General features: G+C 31.8%; 5 protein-coding genes across 11 annotated transcripts in view; 4 read left to right on the forward strand and 1 right to left on the reverse strand.

The window, feature by feature from the left end:
* Nucleotides 1-1048, forward strand: part of LOC105151815 (lysosomal acid glucosylceramidase) — a 29133-nt gene extending 28085 nt beyond the window's left edge. For all 7 annotated transcript variants that reach the window (XM_011065745.2, XM_011065743.2, XM_011065742.2 and 4 more), the window contains 2 exons: nt 32-315; nt 782-1048. In XM_011065745.2, the coding sequence (XP_011064047.1) occupies nt 32-315; nt 782-893 (396 nt within the window). In that variant the 3' untranslated portion in view covers nt 894-1048. The remainder of the gene's footprint in view (nt 1-31; nt 316-781) is intronic.
* mRpS30 (mitochondrial ribosomal protein S30) lies at nt 968-3723 on the reverse strand. Its single transcript, XM_011065747.2, has 5 exons — nt 3438-3723; nt 2758-3288; nt 1968-2596; nt 1443-1836; nt 968-1304 (listed from the first exon to the last, which is right to left on the reverse strand). The coding sequence occupies exons 2-5, from the start codon at nt 3216-3218 to the stop codon at nt 1094-1096; spliced, it is 1695 nt and encodes a 564-aa protein (XP_011064049.1). The 5' UTR covers nt 3219-3288; nt 3438-3723; the 3' UTR covers nt 968-1093.
* Nucleotides 3724-15432: 11709 nt separating this feature from the next.
* On the forward strand, nt 15433-16170 carry LOC147906701 (uncharacterized). Its single transcript, XM_087416243.1, has one exon. It carries the CDS (start codon nt 15433-15435, stop codon nt 16168-16170), a length of 738 nt encoding a protein of 245 aa, XP_087272369.1.
* Nucleotides 16171-16592: 422 nt separating this feature from the next.
* LOC147906702 (uncharacterized) lies at nt 16593-17342 on the forward strand. Its single transcript, XM_087416244.1, has one exon. It carries the CDS (start codon nt 16593-16595, stop codon nt 17340-17342), a length of 750 nt encoding a protein of 249 aa, XP_087272370.1.
* Nucleotides 17343-17477: 135 nt separating this feature from the next.
* On the forward strand, nt 17478-18497 carry LOC147906703 (uncharacterized). The gene has a single exon (XM_087416245.1). The coding sequence runs from the start codon at nt 17478-17480 to the stop codon at nt 18495-18497; it is 1020 nt and encodes a 339-aa protein (XP_087272371.1).
* The last annotated feature ends 4935 nt before the right edge of the window (nt 18498-23432 follow it).

Consider the following 23432-nt stretch of genomic DNA (forward strand, 5'->3'; position numbering starts at 1 on the left):
TATTAATAAGATTTACAAATTATATTTCTAGAATTTATCACATTGGATGGTTGGATGGATAGATTGGAATATGGCACTCGATGAGTATGGAGCACCAAACTGGGCAAAAAATTATGTGGATTCACCAATCATCGTAATGCCGCAAACAGACGAATTCTACAAGCAGCCTATGTTTTACGCAATTTCTCACTTCAGCCAATTTGTGCCGCGTAATTCTTACAGGATTTTATCTACGGGTCTTGAAGACAATCCAAACATTAAAACAATAGCGTTTTTGACGCCCGAAAATTGTATTACTGTCGTGGCTGTTAACAAGTTAGTAGAAAATATTTTATACCGTCACATTAATTATTTATAGCAGTCATATTATGACTGCTTTCCAGCAAGGACACAATCAGATACTGTGTAACATAGTGAATCGTTTCATCTTTGTTTAACGTAGAACAAACAACAAAGATATAATGATTCACTGTGTTACACTGTGTCTGATTAGATCCTTGCTAGAAAGCACTCTATATATGTAACAAAATTTTTCAAGAAAATGTATGACAATCTTTTTTATATTTTTTTATTTATTAATTTTTTAATTTTTTAAATCTTTTTTACTTATTTTACTTTATTTTAAATTACTATAATTATTTTTTAATAATTTAATAGATTTTAATCTTAAAATATTGGGTCATTTAAAAAGTATCCGCGGTTTTTTAATTCAAAAATTGAACAAAAAACTGCGGATATTTTTTAAATGACCTAATATATAATTTGGAATTTTTGTTTGCAGAGCTTACACTCCTTCCACTATAACAATAAAAAATAAGAATAAAAATAACGTAGTAAATGTATGCTTACCTGCCAAGTCTTTCAATACATTGTTGTATTTGGCGCAAGAATAATGTAGAAAAGTCAAAATCATAAAACTTTAACATTGTTCCACACATTGTATGAACTTTTCACAAAGGAATAAAGATTATATGTTGTTAATATTATGAAGTATATTGTATGGTATTGTATACATTACAATAAAAATTAATAATTGTCTTTTATACAATCGCTATTATATTTAATTCAATATAATAATTATTTGTATTTCTAATTATGGATAATATGTTTTTGCCCATCGTCCTCTATTTCTCTTTTTGGGATTTGCTCGTAAACGTCTTGGTATATAAGCCGGTTGATGATCATCTAATGTACGTTTGTACATTTTAATGCCAAATTCCCAAGGTTCTCGTTTCTTATCCATTGGACGGGTTTTATGTCTAATAATATAGATTTTTTGCCAATCATATATTTCCGGTATTCGTCTAAAAAAAGATATAACAAATTAATAAATATAAATATAATTACCTTTTACTATATATCAATTAACATTAAAAATATAGTAAAAAGGGTATAATTATTATTAAAATATAATTATTAAAATAACTTTAATGTTATTTTACCTGTGCCTCGGCCTGTTAGCCACTAGATGCTTATACTGTTTTTCGAGCCAATTTCTTCTTTCATCATGTTCTATGTCTGCTATTACTTTCACGGATTTTCCTAAATATGGTTTTAAATTTACGCCTACTCTTTCTTCGGGAATATTCATGTAAAACTTAATTAAAGTTTTGAGAACTTCTTCATTTAAACCATGAACTTTATCATTTTCTATTTTATCAAATAATTTTATTGGTTCTGTAATCCAACATATGTTGCGCTTTAAATTTTCATCCGCGTATTCAGAATGCACTAAAGTAGTATTAAGTTGATAAACGAAAAATGACCACCATTGTCCATTTGTTATAATCGTCTGAGTAGTTAATGGATACGTAATATCATTAAAAGTAGAGAAACCTGAAATTTTACAGATGTGTAAAACTCGAAATTCAAATTAATATCTAAACTATAACTTTAATACGTCATTATTTTATACGTACAGAGTCTTATTACTATTTATTAATTATAACTTTAAACTATAAAAGTACCTTGATAACAGGCTTGTGACAATAACCAGCTGTAAGATGCTAATACAGCCTGTATTGTGAGTGCTGCAGATGTATCATTATATTTTTCTGGCCTTGTTTGCAAGTACGTGCAATTATGATATGATAAAAATCCGAATTCATTTTCATCGCCAGGCCAAAATCCAGGTATATTAGTTAAATGTTTTTTTTCAAGAGTATAAGTTAATACCTTGGGATTCAATTTGAATGTAGGTACTTCCAAAGCTGAATTTTCACAATCGCTTAAGGGAATGATCTGTCGCAGAGGATGCTTATGTCTCAAATGTACGACAGGTTGACCAAAATATTGAACAGGCAAATTTACTGAGTCATCAACAAATTCCTTCAGAAATTTAACAGATTTTCTGAAATTCCTTACAAAATTAGGGGGGTTTAAACCACCCATAAACCAAGATGCTTCTAATCTTGGTTCAAAATCAACTTCGGTATGTAATAAATGTGGATTTTCAGAGGTAAGGTGTATCAGCATTGTTCTATTAATTCTGTGAATTAATGCTTTAGATATAATTTTTTCCATGTTTATTTTCCTGTCTGAAGCCTTAATGTTTTCATCCAATGGAAATTTATCTGCTTTTATTTCATGCTCTCTTCTGCAATATTATAATTATTATATATTAAAAAGAAAAATTTTCAAATATTAAAATAAGACATATATATTAATTAACAGTGAATAATCAGATAATTAATTATAGTTTATAGTTTATATATTACATTATGAAGAAAAGAATATTCAATTCATAGAAATATCTACCTTCTGATGCAATATTCAAAAATTATGTTATCCTCTATGTCACTCTTGATTGATTGTACTATTCTATCTAATTGTTCGGTAGAAATTACAGTATTATAATATGCTGGTAGACCAAATTCCTTGACAATATGTGTTCTTGTAAAATATTGCGCATGTGACAAAGAATTATATGGTATAACATGTTCCTTTAGGATTAGTGACTTCCAGCCATAATAACGTGGCATATTAATCTTGAATAGCTTCTCCTCTACAGTTTCTAAGCTCTTGATTTTCTCATGCCAAGCTTGTCTTTTCCTTTTGCACTTGGCTTTAAAGCTTATATTTTCAATGGATGGATATATCGGTTCTACATCTTTGGTTTCACTTTTAACTTCGCTGATAGCTGATATACTATATTTTTTCTGTTTACCATACTTGATTACCGTATTAAACAATAGTTTCTGTCGAATATGAGCAAACATATTTCTAAGCAGAAACAACAAGACTTTTCAAAACTATTTAGTGTTTCCACGTTTTTTAACACATATACATCTAGAAGTAACAACTCAAATTTTATATATTGCCCAATTAGCCGACTTAAATATTGTGAACTAATTCATGATCATTTTGATTCAAAAAATATTCTACAGAGAAATATGGATATTGATTAACTGTAGTATTTATAATGCGTATTTACATACATCAATCATCAGTTCGTACAGGTTATGTTATAACTTGGAATTGTACACTTTAAATATCAGTTCCACTTCTTAATTTATCATATGATGTAAAAAATAATGGTAAAATAGTCGACATTGATTAACAATGACTTCAAAAAAATCCTCTTTTTTGTAGCTTTAGCCTCGAAATACTGCAATTGTCAAAAAATTAAAGTGCCATTTCATATAGCAAGTTTCGCTGGCGAAAATCCCCACTCCGTTCGAGCGAAAATCCCCACTCCGTTCGAGTGAAAATGCATAGTGAGCGAAGCTTCGCTCATAGTTCAACATTGGCCTAGTTTCCACGAGGATTTAAACCAAATCAGAATGTAAGAACCAACCAACTACAGTTGAGCATTCTCCTGTCGTTCGACTGTAACAGGAGAATACTCGACTGTAGGTGGAAACTCGGTGGAAACCAGACCACTACTGTCGAACTATGAGCGAAGGAACGCAGCGAAGCTTAACCTGCTATCTCTGCTTTCCTTAATATTAGGTCATCTAAAAAGTATCCGCGGTACTTTGTCACTAGATAAACCATCAACACACATCTAGTGACAAAAAACCGCGGATACTTTTTAGATGACCCAATATTATTATTATTATTATTATATTATTATTATTATTACTATATTATTACTTATATTATTCAAAATAATATAAATATTATGAAAATGAAGATCTTCTAATTCTAATGTCGGAATTGATGCAAAGTAAAAACTGCGCTGTCATTGCAATTTTCGAAGATAGGCGCTATCTTAATACTTTTTTTTAGTATATTGCCGTTTTTATTTTCCATATATAATGTAACAGCAGCTGCTGCAGCTATATGTCGTCTTTTAATCTCTAGTTCTACAATTAAAATTGTACGTTTAAACTGTAATTTAGGTATTCGTTATTTACAATATATCTCTTTGTCTGCAGTAGTCTTTTTTATCGCAATAATATGTTTTCAACAATTTGATACAAATAAAATGTATTAACTATCAAACGACCCGGTAAAAAATTTTTCATACACGAATATATGTATATAAATATGTATAAACATATATATAAACATGTAAATAAATATTCATAAATATATACATATATCTAATTATATATGAAATGTGTTTATAAATGTCCATACATGTTTCTTTTTTTTGTAAAATTACTTTTTAGTGTAACAAAATTAATAATAATAATAATAATAAGATATGAAGAATAATCAAAAGGATAATTTTCGCATTATTTGTTTTAGAAGAAATCAAGTTTGGACAAATATAAAAAACTGATATAATCACATGTAACATTATACATAATTATGTATAAATAATTTTTTTTGCATTTCTCTAAACTTGATTTGTTCTAAAACAAACAACGCGAAAATTGTTTTTTTAATTATTTTTGACATTTTTTCATTATTAAATTATTTTTCTTATATTAAACAGTAATTTTATAAAAGAGAGAAGAATATATAAATATATATGGACATATTTCATATATAATTATTAGGTGTTGGAATTAATTCGTAGCGTTTTACAAGTGATGGGAAGTACTTTCATTAATATATTTTTTAATGCTCATGTGAAATAAATAACATTCTTTCATTAAAAAACGCTACGAATTAATTCCAACACCTAATATATGTGTATTTATACATATTTATATAGGATTACATAGGATTACATACAAAATGACAGCCAAATATTTTGTGCTGATAGAGCGGATTAAATATTAATTCAAAAAGTCCTTTATGATTTTATTTGCAATTTTCAGAATAGTTACAATATTAATTACTAAAGATTACAAGATATTAATTACCAAAAATCGTCGAATATTAATTTTCTGTGCTGTAGTTTTTTATGTTCTTTGTTTTCTATAATAATTATTAATTTTCAATCATTTTTTACTGAAGTACTATCACCTTTAGAACAATAGCAAGACAAAAATTGTTTATTTTCTTTTCATAGAGCTCTAAGAATTTTTCAGAATTTTTTATTAACTTTTCAGTACTGCATTTTCTTATTGGTAACTATTTTTAACGACATAACATAAAAAAATGTACTAAGAAATTCTGAAAAAATTCTCAAAACTCTTTGAGAAGAGAATGAACAATTTTTGTCGCTTGCTGTTTTTCTAAAAGTTGACAGTACTTAAGTAAAAAATTTTTAGAAGATTGCCAATATTTGGCGATTTTTAGTGTTAGGTGTACAAATAAGTTTTAAAGAGTTTTTAATGAAATTTAATATTTATTTATTTAGAAACGAAAACACACTTAATTATCAAAATAATCTCCATCATTATCTATGACCTTTAGCCATCTTTCGGGCAGCTGCGAATTCCAGAAGCGAAGAAGGTTTCGATGCGATAAAATTATCCACTCATTTTCGCACTTCTTCAAATGCTCGAAAGATTGTGCACCAGACAAAGCGTTTTGCATTGACCAGAATAAATGATAATCAGAAGGGGCTATGTCTGGGCTATACGGGTGCGGCAGAATTTCCCAACCAAGAGCTAGCAACATTTCCTTTACAGGTTTACCAACATGAGGCCTACCTGTCATGAAGCAATTTCACAGGACGTTTTCCTTTGCCAGTAAATGGACGATTTCGTTCGATTTCTTGATTTAAACGGATCAATTATTGATTGTAGCGATCATTGTTAACCGTTTCATTCGGATGGAACAGTTCATAATATAGTACACCCTTCATGTCCCACCACAGATGCATAGCATAACTTTGCTGCTGTGGATGTTGCGTTTTGGCGTTGAGGTAGTGGTTGTTCTGGATCCACATAATGTTTTCTCTTTTTAGGATTATCGTAAAAAATCCACTTTTCATGATTTTCCACAAGAAAGATTTTCTATGCTGTTTATTGTACAGATTCAAACATTTCTCAAGATGATCATTTTTGTTTTTTTCACTTAATGCATGCGATACCCACTTTCCTTCCTCAAAATCTTTCCCATCTGCCGTAAACGAATTGAAATATCTTATTGAGTTACTCCAAGTTGCTATGCAAGTTCGTTTTGTGTTTGACATGAGTTTTGATCTTGCAATTCATTGTTTGTAACCTTCTGAGGAGCACCACTACGTTCTCTATCGCTAACATCAAAATCATCCTCTTTAAATCGCCTAAACCAAAACTCACACGTACTTTTGAATACAACATTGACTCCAAGAACAGAACATATTGATTCACATGCTTTAGCAGCGCTTTTTCCTTGATGAAATTCGTATCGAATACAGTATCGAATAAATTGCTTGTCGCTCGCCATTTTAAAACCATTTAATTTTAAGGTTAAGTTTTCAATTTTGTTAAGTCAATTATGTTTTTTAATAGTACACATTAAGCGCCACTACATATCAAAAGAGCGCGAAAATATTTGAATTCTAAGTTTAAATTATACGTTACATAAAAAACGTTTTAAAACTTATTTGTATACCTAATAACTAATATCTTGTTAAATTATTACGAAAATTGCGAAATGGTAGAAGAAAATAACAGTAATAGAAAGGTCAATTTAAGAGCAAAAAATTAGGTCAAAAATGTAAAACGGTTTATTATAGACTCATTTAGTTAAAAAATAATATATAAGAAACGTTTCGACTTTATTTATTAGTCTTCCTCAGTCCATTAAAAAAAATAAATAAAAGAATATTTAAAATGATAGAGGACCTTTCGACTCAGTTTAGGCCAATCTATCAGTACACGAAATATTTGACTTATTCTAGAACACTCTGTATATTCACATTTTTACTCAAACTTTTTTATTCAAATTCAAAACTTTCGAAACCTTCTTCATTCACGGGGCAGTAGTGAGAATATCGCCAGTGACGCTTCGTTCCATGAAAAAGATACGGGGTTTCAGCAAAAAGCGTTTCAACGCTGGTTTTGTTTTCGACGAAGTGGAGAAGGAGGGGTCTTCGCCAGCGAAACTTACTGCATGAAAATTGACATGACACCTTTAGGCGTTTACAGCATCGCGTTGACTGTACCTATTGAAACATGGGCTCGAACAGAGAGAAACCTGAGAAAGCCCATGGCGGCCTTTTTCGTGTAATAGACGAAAGCCACCGTAGCAGCACCAACATCATTTTTTAAATAATTAAAAAAAAAATTTTTTTAATTAAAATGAAACAAAAAAAGTTTAAAAAAAATTAGAATTAAAAATATAATGTAAAAAATATTAAATAAAAACATTTTCAAAGAAAAACATTTTTTTAATTGAAAGCGTAAATTAAAAAAAATTAAAATTAAAAAAGGAATTTTAAAATATTTAAAGAAAAAAATTTAAAAAAAGCTTAAAAATCTGTTTTTTTCCCCAAACTCCCAACTGCTACCAGAAATTAGTTTTAATATAGACGGAAATTTTACAAAAAAAAAAAGAAATTTAAGAATTAAAATTTTAAAAAGAAATTTTTAAAAATTTTTAAAAATTTTAAATTAAAAATGTATATAATTAAAAATAAAATAAAGAAATATAATTTCAAAAACTCAAAAACGAAAACTTATGAAGACAAGCAACTTAAAAAGTGAAAAATTTTTTTTAAATAAAAATTAAAAATAAAAAATTAAATTCTTTAAAATATAAAATGTTTTTGAGACATAGAAATTCATATACATACACATACATATGTGTTGCTTTTAAAAGTATGAAATAGAACAAGCAAAAATAAAAATTAGAAATTAAATATTATAATAAATAAAAACATTTTAAAGGCAAAAAAGAGTTTTTTAAATTGGAAACTTAAAAAAGATACAAATAATATTAATTATAAAGATTTAATGGCATCTCCTGATTGCTTTTTAATAATTTTAAATTAATGTAGCATAAATTGAAAAATATTTTTTTACACTTTATCTTTTGTTGCATGTGCACGCTTTTGTACCTTCCTTTTCTCTGTTATATACGCGTCCATAATGTTTATGGTTTATTATATTAAATCTTTATAATTAATATTATTTGAATCTTTTTTAAGCTTTCAAAAGCTTTTAAATTTTAAAAGAACTATTTTTTGCCTTTAAAATGTGTTTATTTAATATTTAATTTTTAAAATGGTTGGATATAATAGAATAATACGAGTCAAACACGGTAATTCTTGTGCAAACTAATACGGATAACAAAACAACTTTAATAATAATTAATTCGCATACATGTTTCGGCTCATTTTTGAGCCATCCTGAGACAATATGATATTGTAATTACGAAAAAATTTTTTACTAATTCATTTCAGTAGCCCACCTCCATCTGTTAACGGAAACTATAATATAAAAACGAACTCTAATAACAATCTAAAATGTATTAAAATTATTAAAAGGTAAATTTGTTAGAAGCAAAAAAAAACGATTTATTGTAAAATAATAGAAGGTAGCTTACTAAATAAAAAATTCACCATATTGCAAACACTTGAGTCAAAAACGGTTGAGTCAAAAATCAGTCTTTGACCATTCAACGAATCAGTGTAAATTATGTTAAAATTAATGAATAACTTTTAATACACCTAAAATGTTAATAGTAAAGAAAAAGAAAAAAGAAGGGAAAAAACTGATATAAATTGTAGTCCAGGCGAATATCAAAACAAAAACTGAATTTTTTATAATTTTATTTTTTTTTATTTTTTTTATATTTTATTTAATCTTAATGTGACAAAGAATGTATACTGATTAGCTGGCAATAACAACGCTCCGATATTTATAGTCTGTCTACAAATGGAAAGTAGGCCTTGAGAAGCCACTCCAAGTCTATCTAGGTATATAGGTCTATATAGGTTGAGACCACGTGTTTGTCTCCTGATGTGTAGCATCTCTGATACCAATCTCTTTCTGTATTAGGGTTCCTCATCCAAAATTGCAATATTTTCCCAATCGAACTCGTCGTCCTTTTCCAATTGGTGGTCAGTTATGACCGAATGTATAGTTGTATTCCACCGAATATAATTCCTGTGCTCAGCTATTCTCGTCTTCAGTTGTCTTCCTGTTTGTCCAACATAGCTCGCATCACAATCTTTGCAACAGATCTTGTACACTACATTAGATTTCTTTTCGTGGAAGGGGGGGAAGGGGTACCTTATGTATCTTGTTGAATTTCACGCAATTTATTAATAGTAAAATGATATTTTAATATCCTCGATGTTTAATCTATTGAATTTCTCATGAAAACATTGGAACATAATGAACAGTAAATCAAGAAGCCGCCGCGATATTATCCTGTTTTTTTCTTTTAAAATTAATAATATTTTTTAATTGTTCATTAATACTATCAAAAATGAAATCTAACGAATAATCATTCTCCAACAAAATTTTAATTTGAAAATTTTTTAATTTTTTTATTTCATACTTTTAAAAGCTACATATGTGTATGTATATGTGAATTTCTATTCTCGTGCAAAAATATTTTTATGTTTTAAAGATAATTTTTTATTTTTAATTTTCATTTTTAAAAAATTTTTTATTTTTTGAGTTACTTGTCTTATTAGTTTCCATTTTTGAATTTTAAAATTATATTTTTTTAATTTTACTTTTAATTATATATATTTTTTATTAAAAAAATTTTTTTATTTAAATTTGTTTTTTAAGATTTCCGTCTATATTGTAATTAACTTTTGATAGCAGTCGAGAGTATATTTTAAAAAAGAAAACAGTTTTTTAAGCTTTTTCTATGTTTCTTCTTTAAATTTTGAAAAATTCTTTTTTTATTTTAATTTTTTTTTATTCTGAACTCAACTTATGATCAGAGAAACATATGAGAGAGGACGGCCCAAAAACTAAGGCACTATAATATGAGTATTCGCATCCGTCATTTTTAGTCCTTTTCTCATTCTCTTTATATTAATATTAAAAAACGAGTATAAGAAAAATTGTATATCGAAAAATTCTGTAAGACAATAGAGAGAGTTAAGGAAACTCGTTTCCTTAACTTCCTTGTTAACGTCCTTGTTTCCTTTCTTCAAGGAGGGAGGGATGTCACGAGTGCTAATTGCACAAGTAACAATTACGCCACGAACGTGCAAGAAATATAAACGATTAAATAAATAATTGTCAAAACCAATTTATTAAATATACTCAAAGTTACTTTTAAATAATTAATATAAAAGACCTTGAGCGAATATAAACTGTAAATTTAAGAAATGCGGACTCAGAAGTTGTGCGGAAGCTGTCCTCGTTCAATACGCGGAACGCTGACGGACCAGCACGGAACGCTCAAGGATGACCCAAAAAATATAGAATATAAGCGCGACTGCGGACGCAGTCTTTGGTCAAAAATTTAAATGAAACTTACTTTGCCTGTCGTTTAAACATAAGTATAGTAGTCTCTACCGTGACGCGAATAGTGCTAAGAAGAATTGTAATAAAATAAACATTAGTGTTGAGTGTAAAGCTAAATATTTTTAAAAAACTACAAGGTTGTCTGATCTCATCTTCCGCAGTCCTTTGTGAATCCGCGAACCATGCCGTGAAAAAGCGACACAATAAATACATAATTATGACAACGTACATTTCGATAATAACTTTCCACAATATCCGTGAGATACTATTGTAAAATGCATTTTTTTTGTTTTTAATGTGGTTTTCCCCAGCCTATTCTACAAAAACAAGAATCAAATACTCTAATGTGGCTTGGCAGGAAAGCAAAATTATATATCGTATTATACAAAAGGAATGAACGATTGGCGTAGCAAGGAGAGTGCGGGGGATGCGGTTCATCCCGGGCGCGGTGTTGACAAGAGCGCCAATCAGTGTTACAAATTCTGATGGCAGTACGCCATCAACAGGCCACTTGCCAAGTTGTCAGGCTGATTGGTGGCGCTGATCGCGTCCATAGACTAACAACAAAGAGAGAGTTCTAGATAATAGAGAGGCGTCAGGTGAGAAAATGATCTGATTGGTTAGCTAAATCATGTGTTCAGCGTCATTTTCTTTTACACTATGGTGGAGTTAGGTTGCGGTCAAAGTTTCACTATAAATGCTTTGAAACGTTTGATCGATTAGAAGAAAGAATTTTACGAATTGATTACTCAAAAACCGCTTTAAAACATTTGTACATCACGTTGACTGTATTATTTACTGTAGAATTTAGTTTTCAAGAGGAGCCTAACCTTACTTCGACATTTTGACATATATGTAATACAGGTAATACTACATATATGCATACACATATTTCTGGTTGGTCTTGATTGCTTCACGATCAATGAAAATGGCGGCGATAATCGATAATTTCGATTATCGATCGCACTTGACGCCTCTCTATTATCTAGAACTCTAAAAGAGGCTAATATTATATTTATCGTACGACAAGGCATTTTTTTCAAGCCTATTGATTGGCTGTAAGAAAGAGAAGTTGTCAGATCTCTCTATCCTATGGCCAATCAATGAATTTAAAATAGTTACGGATTTCAGGGGCGTTCAGGGGGTCGATTGTGTATCTTGAAATGAGATGAAAAATTATTGACCAATTAAGTTATGAATATTTTAGTAAATTTGTTCACTTTTGTAATTTTCACCTCATTTCGAGGTACACAATCGACCCCCAGACGGACCAGTGAATGCTCGCTACTATTGGATGATCTAAAAGAATACACCAATAGCAGCGAGCGTTCACGTTATACGCTCCGCAACAGTTGAGTTTGCTGAATGCAACCAATAAGTTTATAGTGCTATCAGCGGTTCCATATTTGCAACACTGGCGCCAATTCAACAATAATATTGAAATATTGAGTCATCTAAAAAGTATCCGCGGTTTTTTGTCACTAGATGTGTGTTGATGGTCATATATCTAGTGATAAAGTACCGCGGATACTTTTTAGATGATACCCAATAGAAGATTTTTTATTACGAAAGACAAAAATGACAACAAATTATCTTGAACGAAAGCTAAAAGAGGAGAAATTAAATCAATCAAACTGAAATCGTTAGCCGATATATTTAATATCATTCTATTATTGATACGTCATTTAAATGTATTCTCCAGGTTTATTCCACTAAAAAAAAGTACAAATAGATGACCAGATGTATGATGCGGTAAAGTAAAATTTTATATTACATTCTGTGGCATAAAAACGTGATCAGTAACTCTTTGAACCTGAATGTATCATAAAAATAATAAAGTAATATTTTAAAAGTACATTACATTTAGTAAAATGCATTAAGTTATTAATATGATGTTCAATCACCATTATTAAGAAAATACAATATTATGTAGGAAGGAAAATATTTTCATGACAATTTGCTGGAAGGTATGGTCGCAGCATGTTTCTTATACTATGACACTTTTGAGATACACGTCCACGCGTGAGCAGTTCGGCCGTCAAGCGTCGAGCGATTGTGAAGGAAAAGTAGGCAGCATTTCAGAAATCAGCTCGAAATGCGCAACTAATTTCGAGCACATTGAAGTATACGTATATAATTTTTGAAATTTTATAAAAAGTATATTTGGAGTAATATGTTTATTAATAAAATTTAATAAATAAAATGTTATTTATTAAATAAAAATTAAAAAAGGAAAAAGCAGAATCGAACATAAGATCTCCAATATTCTGATCTTGCACCCAACGCCCGAGACCACGCGTTCTTGCAGATCATCTCGACGAACGCGATACATATAGTGTATGGAAAGTCGTAAACTATTGTATATCTCATCAATGTTTACGTTTTGAAATCATTTTTGCATTTGCATTTTTGCTACGTTAATGAGAAAGATATATGATTAATATAATTTAATAAAAAGAAAATGAAAGAATTTTAATTCGACAAAAATTGGAAATTTTCACATCTGCTGGAGTATTGAATATTAGTCCAAGAAACCGAAGTCTGTCAAAAAAAAAACGGAGAACTGGCAACCGTGTTCGTGATTTAAAATTCTTTCAATTTTTGTTATTTCGATAGAGTGAGACAGAGAAAAAACAAACGGATAGAAGCTCCGATTGTAATCCGATTGTGAGTTTCCGCGCGGACACGCCGAACTGGGCCCGCTAGCAAAACAATGAGTCATCTGTCTCTGTCCTTCTCTCTGTGGTCGCTTGTTTCTAGCGACCGAAAATATTTTCTCGACGATCTCGACCGCTTGGCGTGTATCATAAGAAGGAAAGAGACATTCTAGACAATACTTAATTTTTATTAAATTATATTAATCCTTTGCCCTATGATTTAAGTTACGATGGCGCGTGCCATAATTAACAGCCTGGAACATATTGTTTATGTTTGGCTCGATTTCTTTACCACGAGTCTCACATGATATTAGTGAAAGAGTTAATCATATACCTTTCTCATTAATATATAATAGCAAAAATGATTTCAAAACGTGATAGTTAACGAGATATAGTTTACGATTTTCCGTGTATTTTATGTACCACGTTCATAGAGGCGGTTTGTAAAAACTCAGCGTGGTCTCGGGCGATAGGTGTGAGAATGTTGAGGATCCTATGTTCAATCCTGCTTTATCCTTTTTTTTTTAATTTTTTTTTTAAATAAATAACGTTATTAATGACAACATATTACTCCAAATATATTTTTATAAAATTATAGAAATTATATGTGTACTTTAGTGTGCTCAGAACTAGTTACACATTTCGAGCCAATTTCTGAGGTGCTGCCTATTTTTCCTTTACAACCGCTCAACAGTCGACGGCTGAACCGCTGGATCGCGTGCGGACATGCATCTCAGGAGCGTCACAGTATAAGAAACATGCTGCTATCATACCTTCCAACATGAAAATTATCATCGATAATTATAGCATCGATGGGTCACGCACTTGCTGAGCAGCGCTTTGGTTCGTACGAAGATATGAAAAAATGGCTTGATGAATGGTTTAAGGGAAAAGGGGAAGATTTTTACTGGCGTGGTATCCACAAATTATCCGAAAGATGGGAAAAATGTATAAGTAGCGATGGAGCATACTTTGAATAAATTACTTTTTATCATTCTTCCGAATTTAACGTGTTTTTTTTTGAAAAAAAATCCGCATTTCATACTTGTACACCTGGTATGATAAATTAGAGACACATTATACGAGCACTTGAAACTTTAGGCGTGACAACAGAAATGTGCGCAGCAATGTTGCTTCCTTTAGTAGAATCCTCACTGCCTGAAGAGACTTTACGTACATGGCAACGAACAAGGATTCAATTAATTCCTCATTCTGACGCGTCTGTTACTGTTGTAATTATTACTGCAAAAGATCGTCTTACTAGTCTAATGACTTTTCTAGGAAGAGAAGTCGAGAGCGAGGAACGTATTCAAATGGCAAAAACATGCTTCGAGAGCAACGATTTCCAGATGACAAAGGACAAAAATAAAAGGAAATCAAAGAGTGAACGAGATCCAGAGATAGCGACAGCGTCTAGCTTACTATCGGCGAAAGAAGCAAAGCCACAGCAATGTATATTTTATGGAGCTAATCATGACAGCTTGAGTTGTGGAACGGCCAGAAGTATGGACTTAGAGAAGAGAATCCAAGCTGTAAAAGACAAGCAGGGCTGTTTCAATTGTCTAAAAGTAGGGCATAACTATAAAAGATGCCGTAACAAAATAAAATGCCCTTGGTGCAGCAAAGGACATTGCCTGCTGATGTGTAGAAACTTGTCGAGCAAGGATGAGACCAAGCAAGCGGATGAGAAGAAACCGAAAGAACCAGCTTTTCACGAGGGAAACAGTTGTCTCGCTAATGTCTCTTCAAATACAAAAATGTTTCTGTCTTCTACACTAAAAGTCAAGATGCGAGGTCCAAAAGGCTTGGTGAAGGTTCGTGCCGTCATAGATACTGGCTCGCATAGATCTTATGTTTTGGAAAAAGTAGCCAGAGAGCTTGGATACGAGACTGAGAGCGAACAGACGATGGTACACTTGTTGTTTGGAGGAACTAAAACCAAACCTCAGAGACACAAAACTTGTCGGATCTACATCGGCAACTTAGATGGAACATATAAATGCGACTTCGTAGCTTTGTAACAAAACATTATCTGCCAGGACGTCCCTTGTAATATCGATGATACTTGGATGGATATACTTGAGAAAAAAAACATACGCTTGAGCGACACCGGTGAATGTCAAGAATCCATTTCACTATTGATTGGAGCTGATGTTGCTGGCAAAGTATTCACAGGAAAAGTCCTACAGATAAATCAAGGAATAACAGCTTTAGAAACTAAGCTTGGATGGACAATCTTGGGTAGGAACATAGACAATGACAGTGGCACCGATACTACGTTGACGATTATGTCGATGTTCACTCAAGAAGCCAACATATCAGATTTATGGAGACTCGATGTCTTGGGCATCACGGATCCTATTGAGAGTGTTACTAAAGAGGCACGTCAAGCTGAAATAAAGACCTCATTTCAAGAGACAACGAAAATCGACAACGAAGGTCGATACGAAGTTCTTCTGCCGTGGAAAGAGAATCATCCATCTCTACGAGATAATCGAGACGTAGCCGAGAAGAGACTAAAAGGCGTCACAAAGAGATTGCGACAAGAAGATTTATTCGACGACTATCAGGCTGTCTTTGATAATTGGCTCGAAGAAGCGATTATTGAAAGGGTACCTGTACTTGAAGTCGACCAAGAAAGCTACTATCTTCCACACAGACCTGTAGTCAAGAAAGAAGGAAGTACGAAGATACGCCCTGTTTTCGATGCGTCAGCAAAAGTCAAGGAATCGCCTTCGCTTAACCAATGTTTGGAGACTGGACCCAATCTTATAGAGTTTATTCCAGCATTGCTACATCGATTTTGAGAGAGGAAGATAGGGGTAACAGCTGATATCGCGAAAGCCTTCTTACAAATCAGCGTCTCTCCGTCGGACAGAGATGTTTTGAGATTCCTGTGGTGGAACGTTGACGGAGAAATAGAGATTTATCGACATCGTCGAGTTGTTTTCGGATTGACAAGCAGCTCATTCCTTTTAGGGGCGGCGATTGAATTGCATATTAATAGAGCCTTAAACTCTACCATTTTGCCATATAAGAAAGCAGTTTATGAGAAACTGGCAAAATCCTTTTATGTCGATGACTGTGTTACTAGTGTCAATTCTTATTCTGATTTTGAAGTTTTCAGGAGAGAAGCCTGTTCCCTTTTGACTCAAGCCAGATTTGATTTAAGAGATTGGAAATACACTGGCAAGGATCCTGAGAGTCAATCAATGGTGCTTGGACTTATATGGGACACCAAGAGGGATATTTTAATGTTACCGGAATTTCCTGCACCGACGATCACGGAGAAAATAACGAAGAGAGTCATTTGTCACAAGTACAGAAAGTTTATGACCCTCTCGGATTCGTCTGTCCCGTATTGTTAAAACCAAAATTACTATTGCAAGATCTGTGGAATAAAAACGTGGATTGGGACACGGAAATAAACGACGACATTAAACATGAATTTCTTAAATGGGTTCAACAACTAGGTCTTCTACGCATATTGAAGTTTCCACGATGGATTTTTGGAGAGGAGAGAGGTCCCGACTCACTGTCCTTTCATGTTTTTGTCGACGCCAGTAAAGACGCATATGCGGCGGCAATCTTCGTACGAGTTGAATCAAGCACAGGAGTCGAGATACATCTCGTAGAAGCTAAATCTAGAATAGCACCCAAAGAGAAGGAGACCATACCTCGCCTTGAATTACTAGCAGCCTCCATTAGAGCTAGGATGATGCGATCTTTCATAAAGGCTATGGATTATCAAGATATCAAGACCTATTTCTGGAGCGACTCGATGATCATTCTAACATGGATTCGACAAACAAGACAATGGGCAGTCTTTGTATGGAATCGTGTTCTGGAAATAAGGAGCCTTACGGATATTAAATCTTGGAGATATGTCCCTGGAGTGATGAACCCAGCAGATTTACCCTCACGAGGTTGTGATGCTAAGAAATTCCTTGAACTGAAATGGTGGGAGGAAGCGGAGTAGTTGAAACTACCTCCCAAAGAGTGGCCCAAGGAGGAGGGAGAAATTGACGAGAACATAGTTAACTTAGAGTTACGCAAGACTCCCGGACGATGCAAAGAGAGAATATTCCCTGAGACTACTATTGAAGAAATCGCTATGCTAACCTCCGTAGAACAAGCGAGTGAAGAGACAGTCCCCTGGTATTTGCAGAGATTTTCGATGTATTCCAAAATTCTGTGTACTATCGCGTGGATATTAAGATTTGTGAATAATTGTCGAAAAATTCAAGTAAACAAAACTCAAGAGTTAACTGCCAAAGAAATTACTAAAGCAGAATTGCGTCTCTGTAGACTGGCACAGAAAGAATCATTCCTGGGAAGTAACGATTCACGATTACGAAGCTTAAATGTTTTCGAGAATAATGGACTAATACGCACAAAGACAATGATCTCCAATCGTCAAGTCACTTTTTCTTTCAGATGTCCCGTGGTGTTGGACTCAGCTCATTTATTGACGTTGAAGATCATCTTTCATATTCATCTGAAACTTAATCATGCTGGTATTGACATTGTGATGAATAGTTTACGCGAAAAGTTTTGGGTCCTGCAATGTCGTCGTACGGTACGCTCAGTCATAAGAAAATGCGTCGTTTGTCGTCGGAAATGTTATGCATCGAAAACAATGAAAGCACCACCTGGATTGTTACCTGAAGACAGAGTGAAAGATGCCGCAGCGTTTGAAGTGATAGGTATCGATTACGCTGGACCACTCTTTTTGAGCGGTGGACAAAAGGCATACATCTGTTTATTTACTTGTGCAGTCCACTTGGAGTTGGTTACATCTCTATCAACAGAGGAATTTCTGGAGGCCTTCAGAAGATTTATTGCACGTCGAGGAAGACCTACTGTAGTATATAGCGACAATGGGAAAAATTTTGTAGGGGCCAGGAATCTACTACAGAAGATTAATTGGCGGAAAGTTTCCCAATATTGTGCACTCAATGAGATAACATGGCATTTTAATCCACCTTCAGCTGCCTGGTGGGGAGGATGGTGGGAGCGACTTATCCGCCTCCTTAAAGATCTATTGAAGAGGACATTAAAGAGAACTTCGTTGAGCTACGAAGAAATGAACACAATTTTATGCGATTGTGAATTTTATGCGAGGCTACTATGAATTCAAGACCCCTTACCTACTTGACAGAGGAAAATACTGAAATCACAGCGCTGACTCCAGCGATGTTCAGTGACATTCGAGAAAATGGTGTTCCTGATTTGAATCAAGTTTACAAGTCCCACTTTGCAAAGAGGATACGCTATCGTCAAAGATTGAAAGAAGAGTTCAGAAAACGTTTCCGTATACAGTACTTGGGCCAGTTATCTAGACGAACTAAACCCAGCAATAGTTCCGCGTCCGTGGCTGTCGGGGACGTCGTGCTTATTGAAAACAATTTACAAAAGCGATTAGACTGGCCGCTCGCCGTCATTAGAGAAGTCTATCCCGGAAAAGATGGTTACGTGCGGATGGTAAAACTGAAAACGAGCAAAGGTGAACTGGTTCGACCCATTCAAAAACTAATTCCCTTGGAAGTTGAACACTCCAGTCCTGAAGCTGATAACTTTATCGAGTCTACCACTACGACGTCAGAGACTACTAAGGGAAAAGCAGCTAATACTCTCGAAGAGTCTGTAGCTGTCCCTAAAGAGGAACCGAAATCGTTGGAAGAAACGAGCTTAAAGACCCGAAGGGGTCGTATCATCAAGAAATCGGATCGGTTCAAATATTAGAAAATGTTTGTCATTTTATTTTCGTTTTCATTTTTTTTAGATAGGTTGAGTTGCTCCTACCAAGAAGTCACAACTCAAGGTGGGAGAGATGTTGGAAACGCGCCCTCAGTACCGTTGACATAGAGGGCGAGACGCGTGTTACCGGCCGAGGAGTGACTTTGAGGAAGATGCCGGAAGTAGTCGCGTGTGAACGGAAGAAGACGAGATCGGATCGCGAGTAGAGAGAGTGCTCGCCATTATTATATTCCCGCCATTATAGCCGTTCGCCTCTTTTACTGCCATTGTTACTACGTTTAATCCGAGTCGTATGCTCTCACTGTTTTATAATAAAGTAGCGTGTTCGTGTAAAATAAGAAGAAGTGTCTAATATTATTGAGAACCTTACGATCCCAAAACTGCGGCTGCAACAAATACTAAAAAAATCATAATTAAACTGACTTCATACAATATAAATATATAAAGTCTGAAAAATCCCCCGAACCGCCCCCATTAATGAGTATAAAGAATTAGAAAATTATCCCATAAATATAAATGTATAATCTATAATAGTAAAATAATAATCAAAACTAATAATGAATAATTTATTATAAATAATAAATATTAGTAATATACTCATATATTAACCAATTTATTATCATTATCATAAATAAAATAATAGGACAAATATAATATACAATATATAATAATTTGATTTATAAACAATAAAAACCTCTTTACTTAATAGCATCTCTAAAAAAGAAACAACTTAATAGCATCTCTAAAAGGCTGTAATAATCTCCTCAATCCTACTTTATTGGGCTCCATACGCTCTTGAATACATTCCAAAATTTTACGCTCTAAAAGAATCAAAAAAGCTACTCTCACTAATACATAAATTTCTAAAATAATTAATCTACCCAATTTATTAAGATATAATTCATATACTTTAAAATTATTACTTATATAGCATATATTTATATATTTAATATTAAATTCTAAATTTAATGCACTATTTTGCCAAAGTAATAATAAATAAAAAAAAACTTAATCTAATAATTATTTTTCTTTCCTCTTCTCTATTATTATCAATTAAAATTTATTATTAATTCTTATTTATTTTTTAATGATATACTAAAATACAATATTTTTTTAAAATTTAAAATTCATAAATATAGTCCTTTCGTACAAATTATTTATAACCTAATTATAGATAGAAATTGATCTGGCTCACCGATTAAATCATGTAAGATTCCAAAAGTCAAGCAGACTTAAATATTAAACTTCTACATTTAATTTTTATTTTAATTCAACATCGAAGTCGCAATCAATTTTATCAATATGATCTTTCTAAAAATATTACGCTGTTATCCTTAAGATAATTATTTTTTACTTAATTTTAAATAAAAATCCTTTCTTAATTAAATTAATTACTTCTACTAATTTATATCTTAATTTTAAACTAAAGTTAATTAAATTTAGTAATCCTCCCAACAAAATATATAAATTCATTTAACTATAAATAAAATACACTCTAATAAATTTATATATAATATAAAATTCTATAATTAAAATAAATTAATATTTAAAAAAATAATATTAAATAAAAAAAATTAAAATTTTTATAAAATAACATATTTATATTATAATAATAATTAATGTTGCGTATAATTATTAAGTTCCCGCCCATGCATTGCGTATAGTTTCTAAGTTTCCCGCGCTTACGCGCACATTGTTAAGTTACTAGCCTGACGGCAACACACAGCGCTATGATCTAGATCCTTTTCATTTGTCATGCGTTGACTAGCTTACCCTCCGCGCATTCGTTTCCGGTCGTCGTTACCGTCTCGCCTTGCAAGTCTCACGTCGTCACGGCAAGCCAAATAAAGCTTTATATATTGATAATTTTGTGAGTTAGTGCATCCAATCGCCTACACTAAACAAAAAAGATAGATAAATAAAAAGACAAAGGGCTACGAGCCTAAAACAATCATCATAAAATAACAAATTTGTATTAAATAGTTAAAAAATGAAATAAAACATGTCATGAAATTTAAAAAATGAAATTTAATTTGACCGTCAGCAAGTGAACAAACACAAACGTTTCGATCCCTGTTGGATCATTTTCAATATAAGGCACAGATAACAATGGAAATGTTACATAGATAAAATATATAAAAATTAATTAAAAATTCTCTTTCGGACGCAGTATCAACTATAAAACTCACTCCAAAATGAAAAGAAAATTGAAGTTGACAACAATGTGTTCCTCCGGATTGTGTATGTAGAATAAGGACGAACATGTTTCTGTTAGCAAATACAAAATATAATAATAAATTGACAGGAATAAAAATAAAAATAATAAGAAAAGTACAAATCGAATCGTAAATAATAAAAAGAAAGGTACAAAACAAGTCGCAAGTAATAAAATTAAAATTAAAAAAAAAAGAGGCAAAAATTATTTTTGATATTATAAGACATGTACATAAGAATTATTAATATCGAGAAAGAGTAAAATGCTGTCATTCATTGTATATAATGAGTTTACAGATAAATTAAGAATAAATACCTTATTATGTATGTCAAAATGATGTGTTATCGATTAGACAATGCGATGGGAATCAAAATTCATGATCTCTCTAGGAAGCTAAGAGATAAAGTAAAGTACGACATATAAAGACAGGAAGGTTGAAATGGAAAACTAAAAAGGAAGGGGAACATAAGAAAGAGAAAATAAAGTAGAGGGGAGAGAAAGTAGGGAAAGAAGAGATGGATAGGAAAGGAAAGCAGTTAAAAAGGAGAAAGAGATTGGATGATCTGTGAGTAGGTTTCAGGTAAAGATTCGATATCATTTTGTCTATTAAAAGACCCTGTTTCTGTCTTTTAATATGAATCATTTCAGACACTAATCTCTTATTATAAGAAGATTCGCAGTCTAAAATTTTCACATCGTTCCATTTAAAATTATGATCAAAATTAATTCGATGATCAGTTATGAACAATAGGAGAACCCGTATTCTTTCTAATGTCAGAGATATGTTCGCGTAATCTCGTACTCAATTTTCATTTTGTCTGACCAACATAACTCGCCTCACAATCATCACAGGAGATCTTATAAACAACTGATTGATAGGAAATCAAACTTATCTTTTCCTCTTTTTATAAAACTTTTTAATGTGTTGGGAATAGAAAAGGCTAATTTACAATGAAACATACTAGAGATGAGAAGGAAATTTTCAGAAATAGATTTGACATAAAGAATCGTAAAATATTTATCTTTCTCACGTGAATTATGTGTAATATATTTATTATGTATATGAAACTTAATCTACGTTCAATTGTAGAGAAAATAAAGGTAAGCGGATAACAGTTATTTAAAAAAGTATGAATAGCATCTATCAAATTTTTTTGTTGGAACCGTGGATGTGATAATAGAATAATTTTGTCAATGAAACTGATGATAGTACCTTTTTTATGGCAAAGAAGATGATTTGAATGGAAATTAAGGAATCTTCCGGAAAAACATCTTTTTATGATAAATGTCAAATATAATTTTCTGATTATCTATAACAAGCATTGTATCAAGAAAACTTACTCTGCCACTTGTATCAACCTCCAAAGTAAACTGCAATCTCGTATGGAAAGAGTTAAAAATATTTAAAGTGTCATTGATAGTATCAGATGGAAGCGCGAGAAGAATATCGTCTACATATCTAAAATAAAACAAAGGTTGTACTGACAATTTTTTAAGTGCTGTTTCTTCTAGATCTTGCATTATAATGTCGTCGATTATTGGAGATAACGATGAACCCATCGAAGTGCCTGTCTGTTCTAGTCCTGTCAAGTTCTATTATATTATTAAAGGCAAAAAAGGTTGAATCTAAAATAAATCTAACAGCAATAATAAACTCGTTTTTTGAGATGTTTGTCCTCGCCGAGAGGACAAACATTAAAACGTGTAAACGTTCTAAACCAAAAATATATACATGGTATTACAATATTATTATAATTTTTAATATCGTATTTTTTATTCTGTGTACGCTACAAGTCATTTTTATCAAGAATCAAAATAGTCATACGAAAATTCTGGAAAAGTAACCGTGAACAAAAGAATTAATATTAACTACTAGTAAATGTGTTAAGAGTTCATTAATAAAAAGAGAAAAAAAAAGCAGGTAGATGGTAGTCCATTTCGTGGTACAAGTATATTAGTTTTTTTATTATATCAATTATTTATATATTTTATTATATATATTTTATTACAATAGATAATAATAATTAAAATTATTAATTATTAATAAAAATATAAGTATTAATATTAATATTTAATTTTAAGAATTAAATTAGT

The sequence above is a fragment of the Acromyrmex echinatior genome, chromosome 19, assembly GCF_024713525.1.
Source record: "Acromyrmex echinatior isolate Ae372 chromosome 19, ASM2471352v2, whole genome shotgun sequence".
Taxonomy (NCBI): Eukaryota; Metazoa; Arthropoda; class Insecta; order Hymenoptera; family Formicidae; genus Acromyrmex; species Acromyrmex echinatior.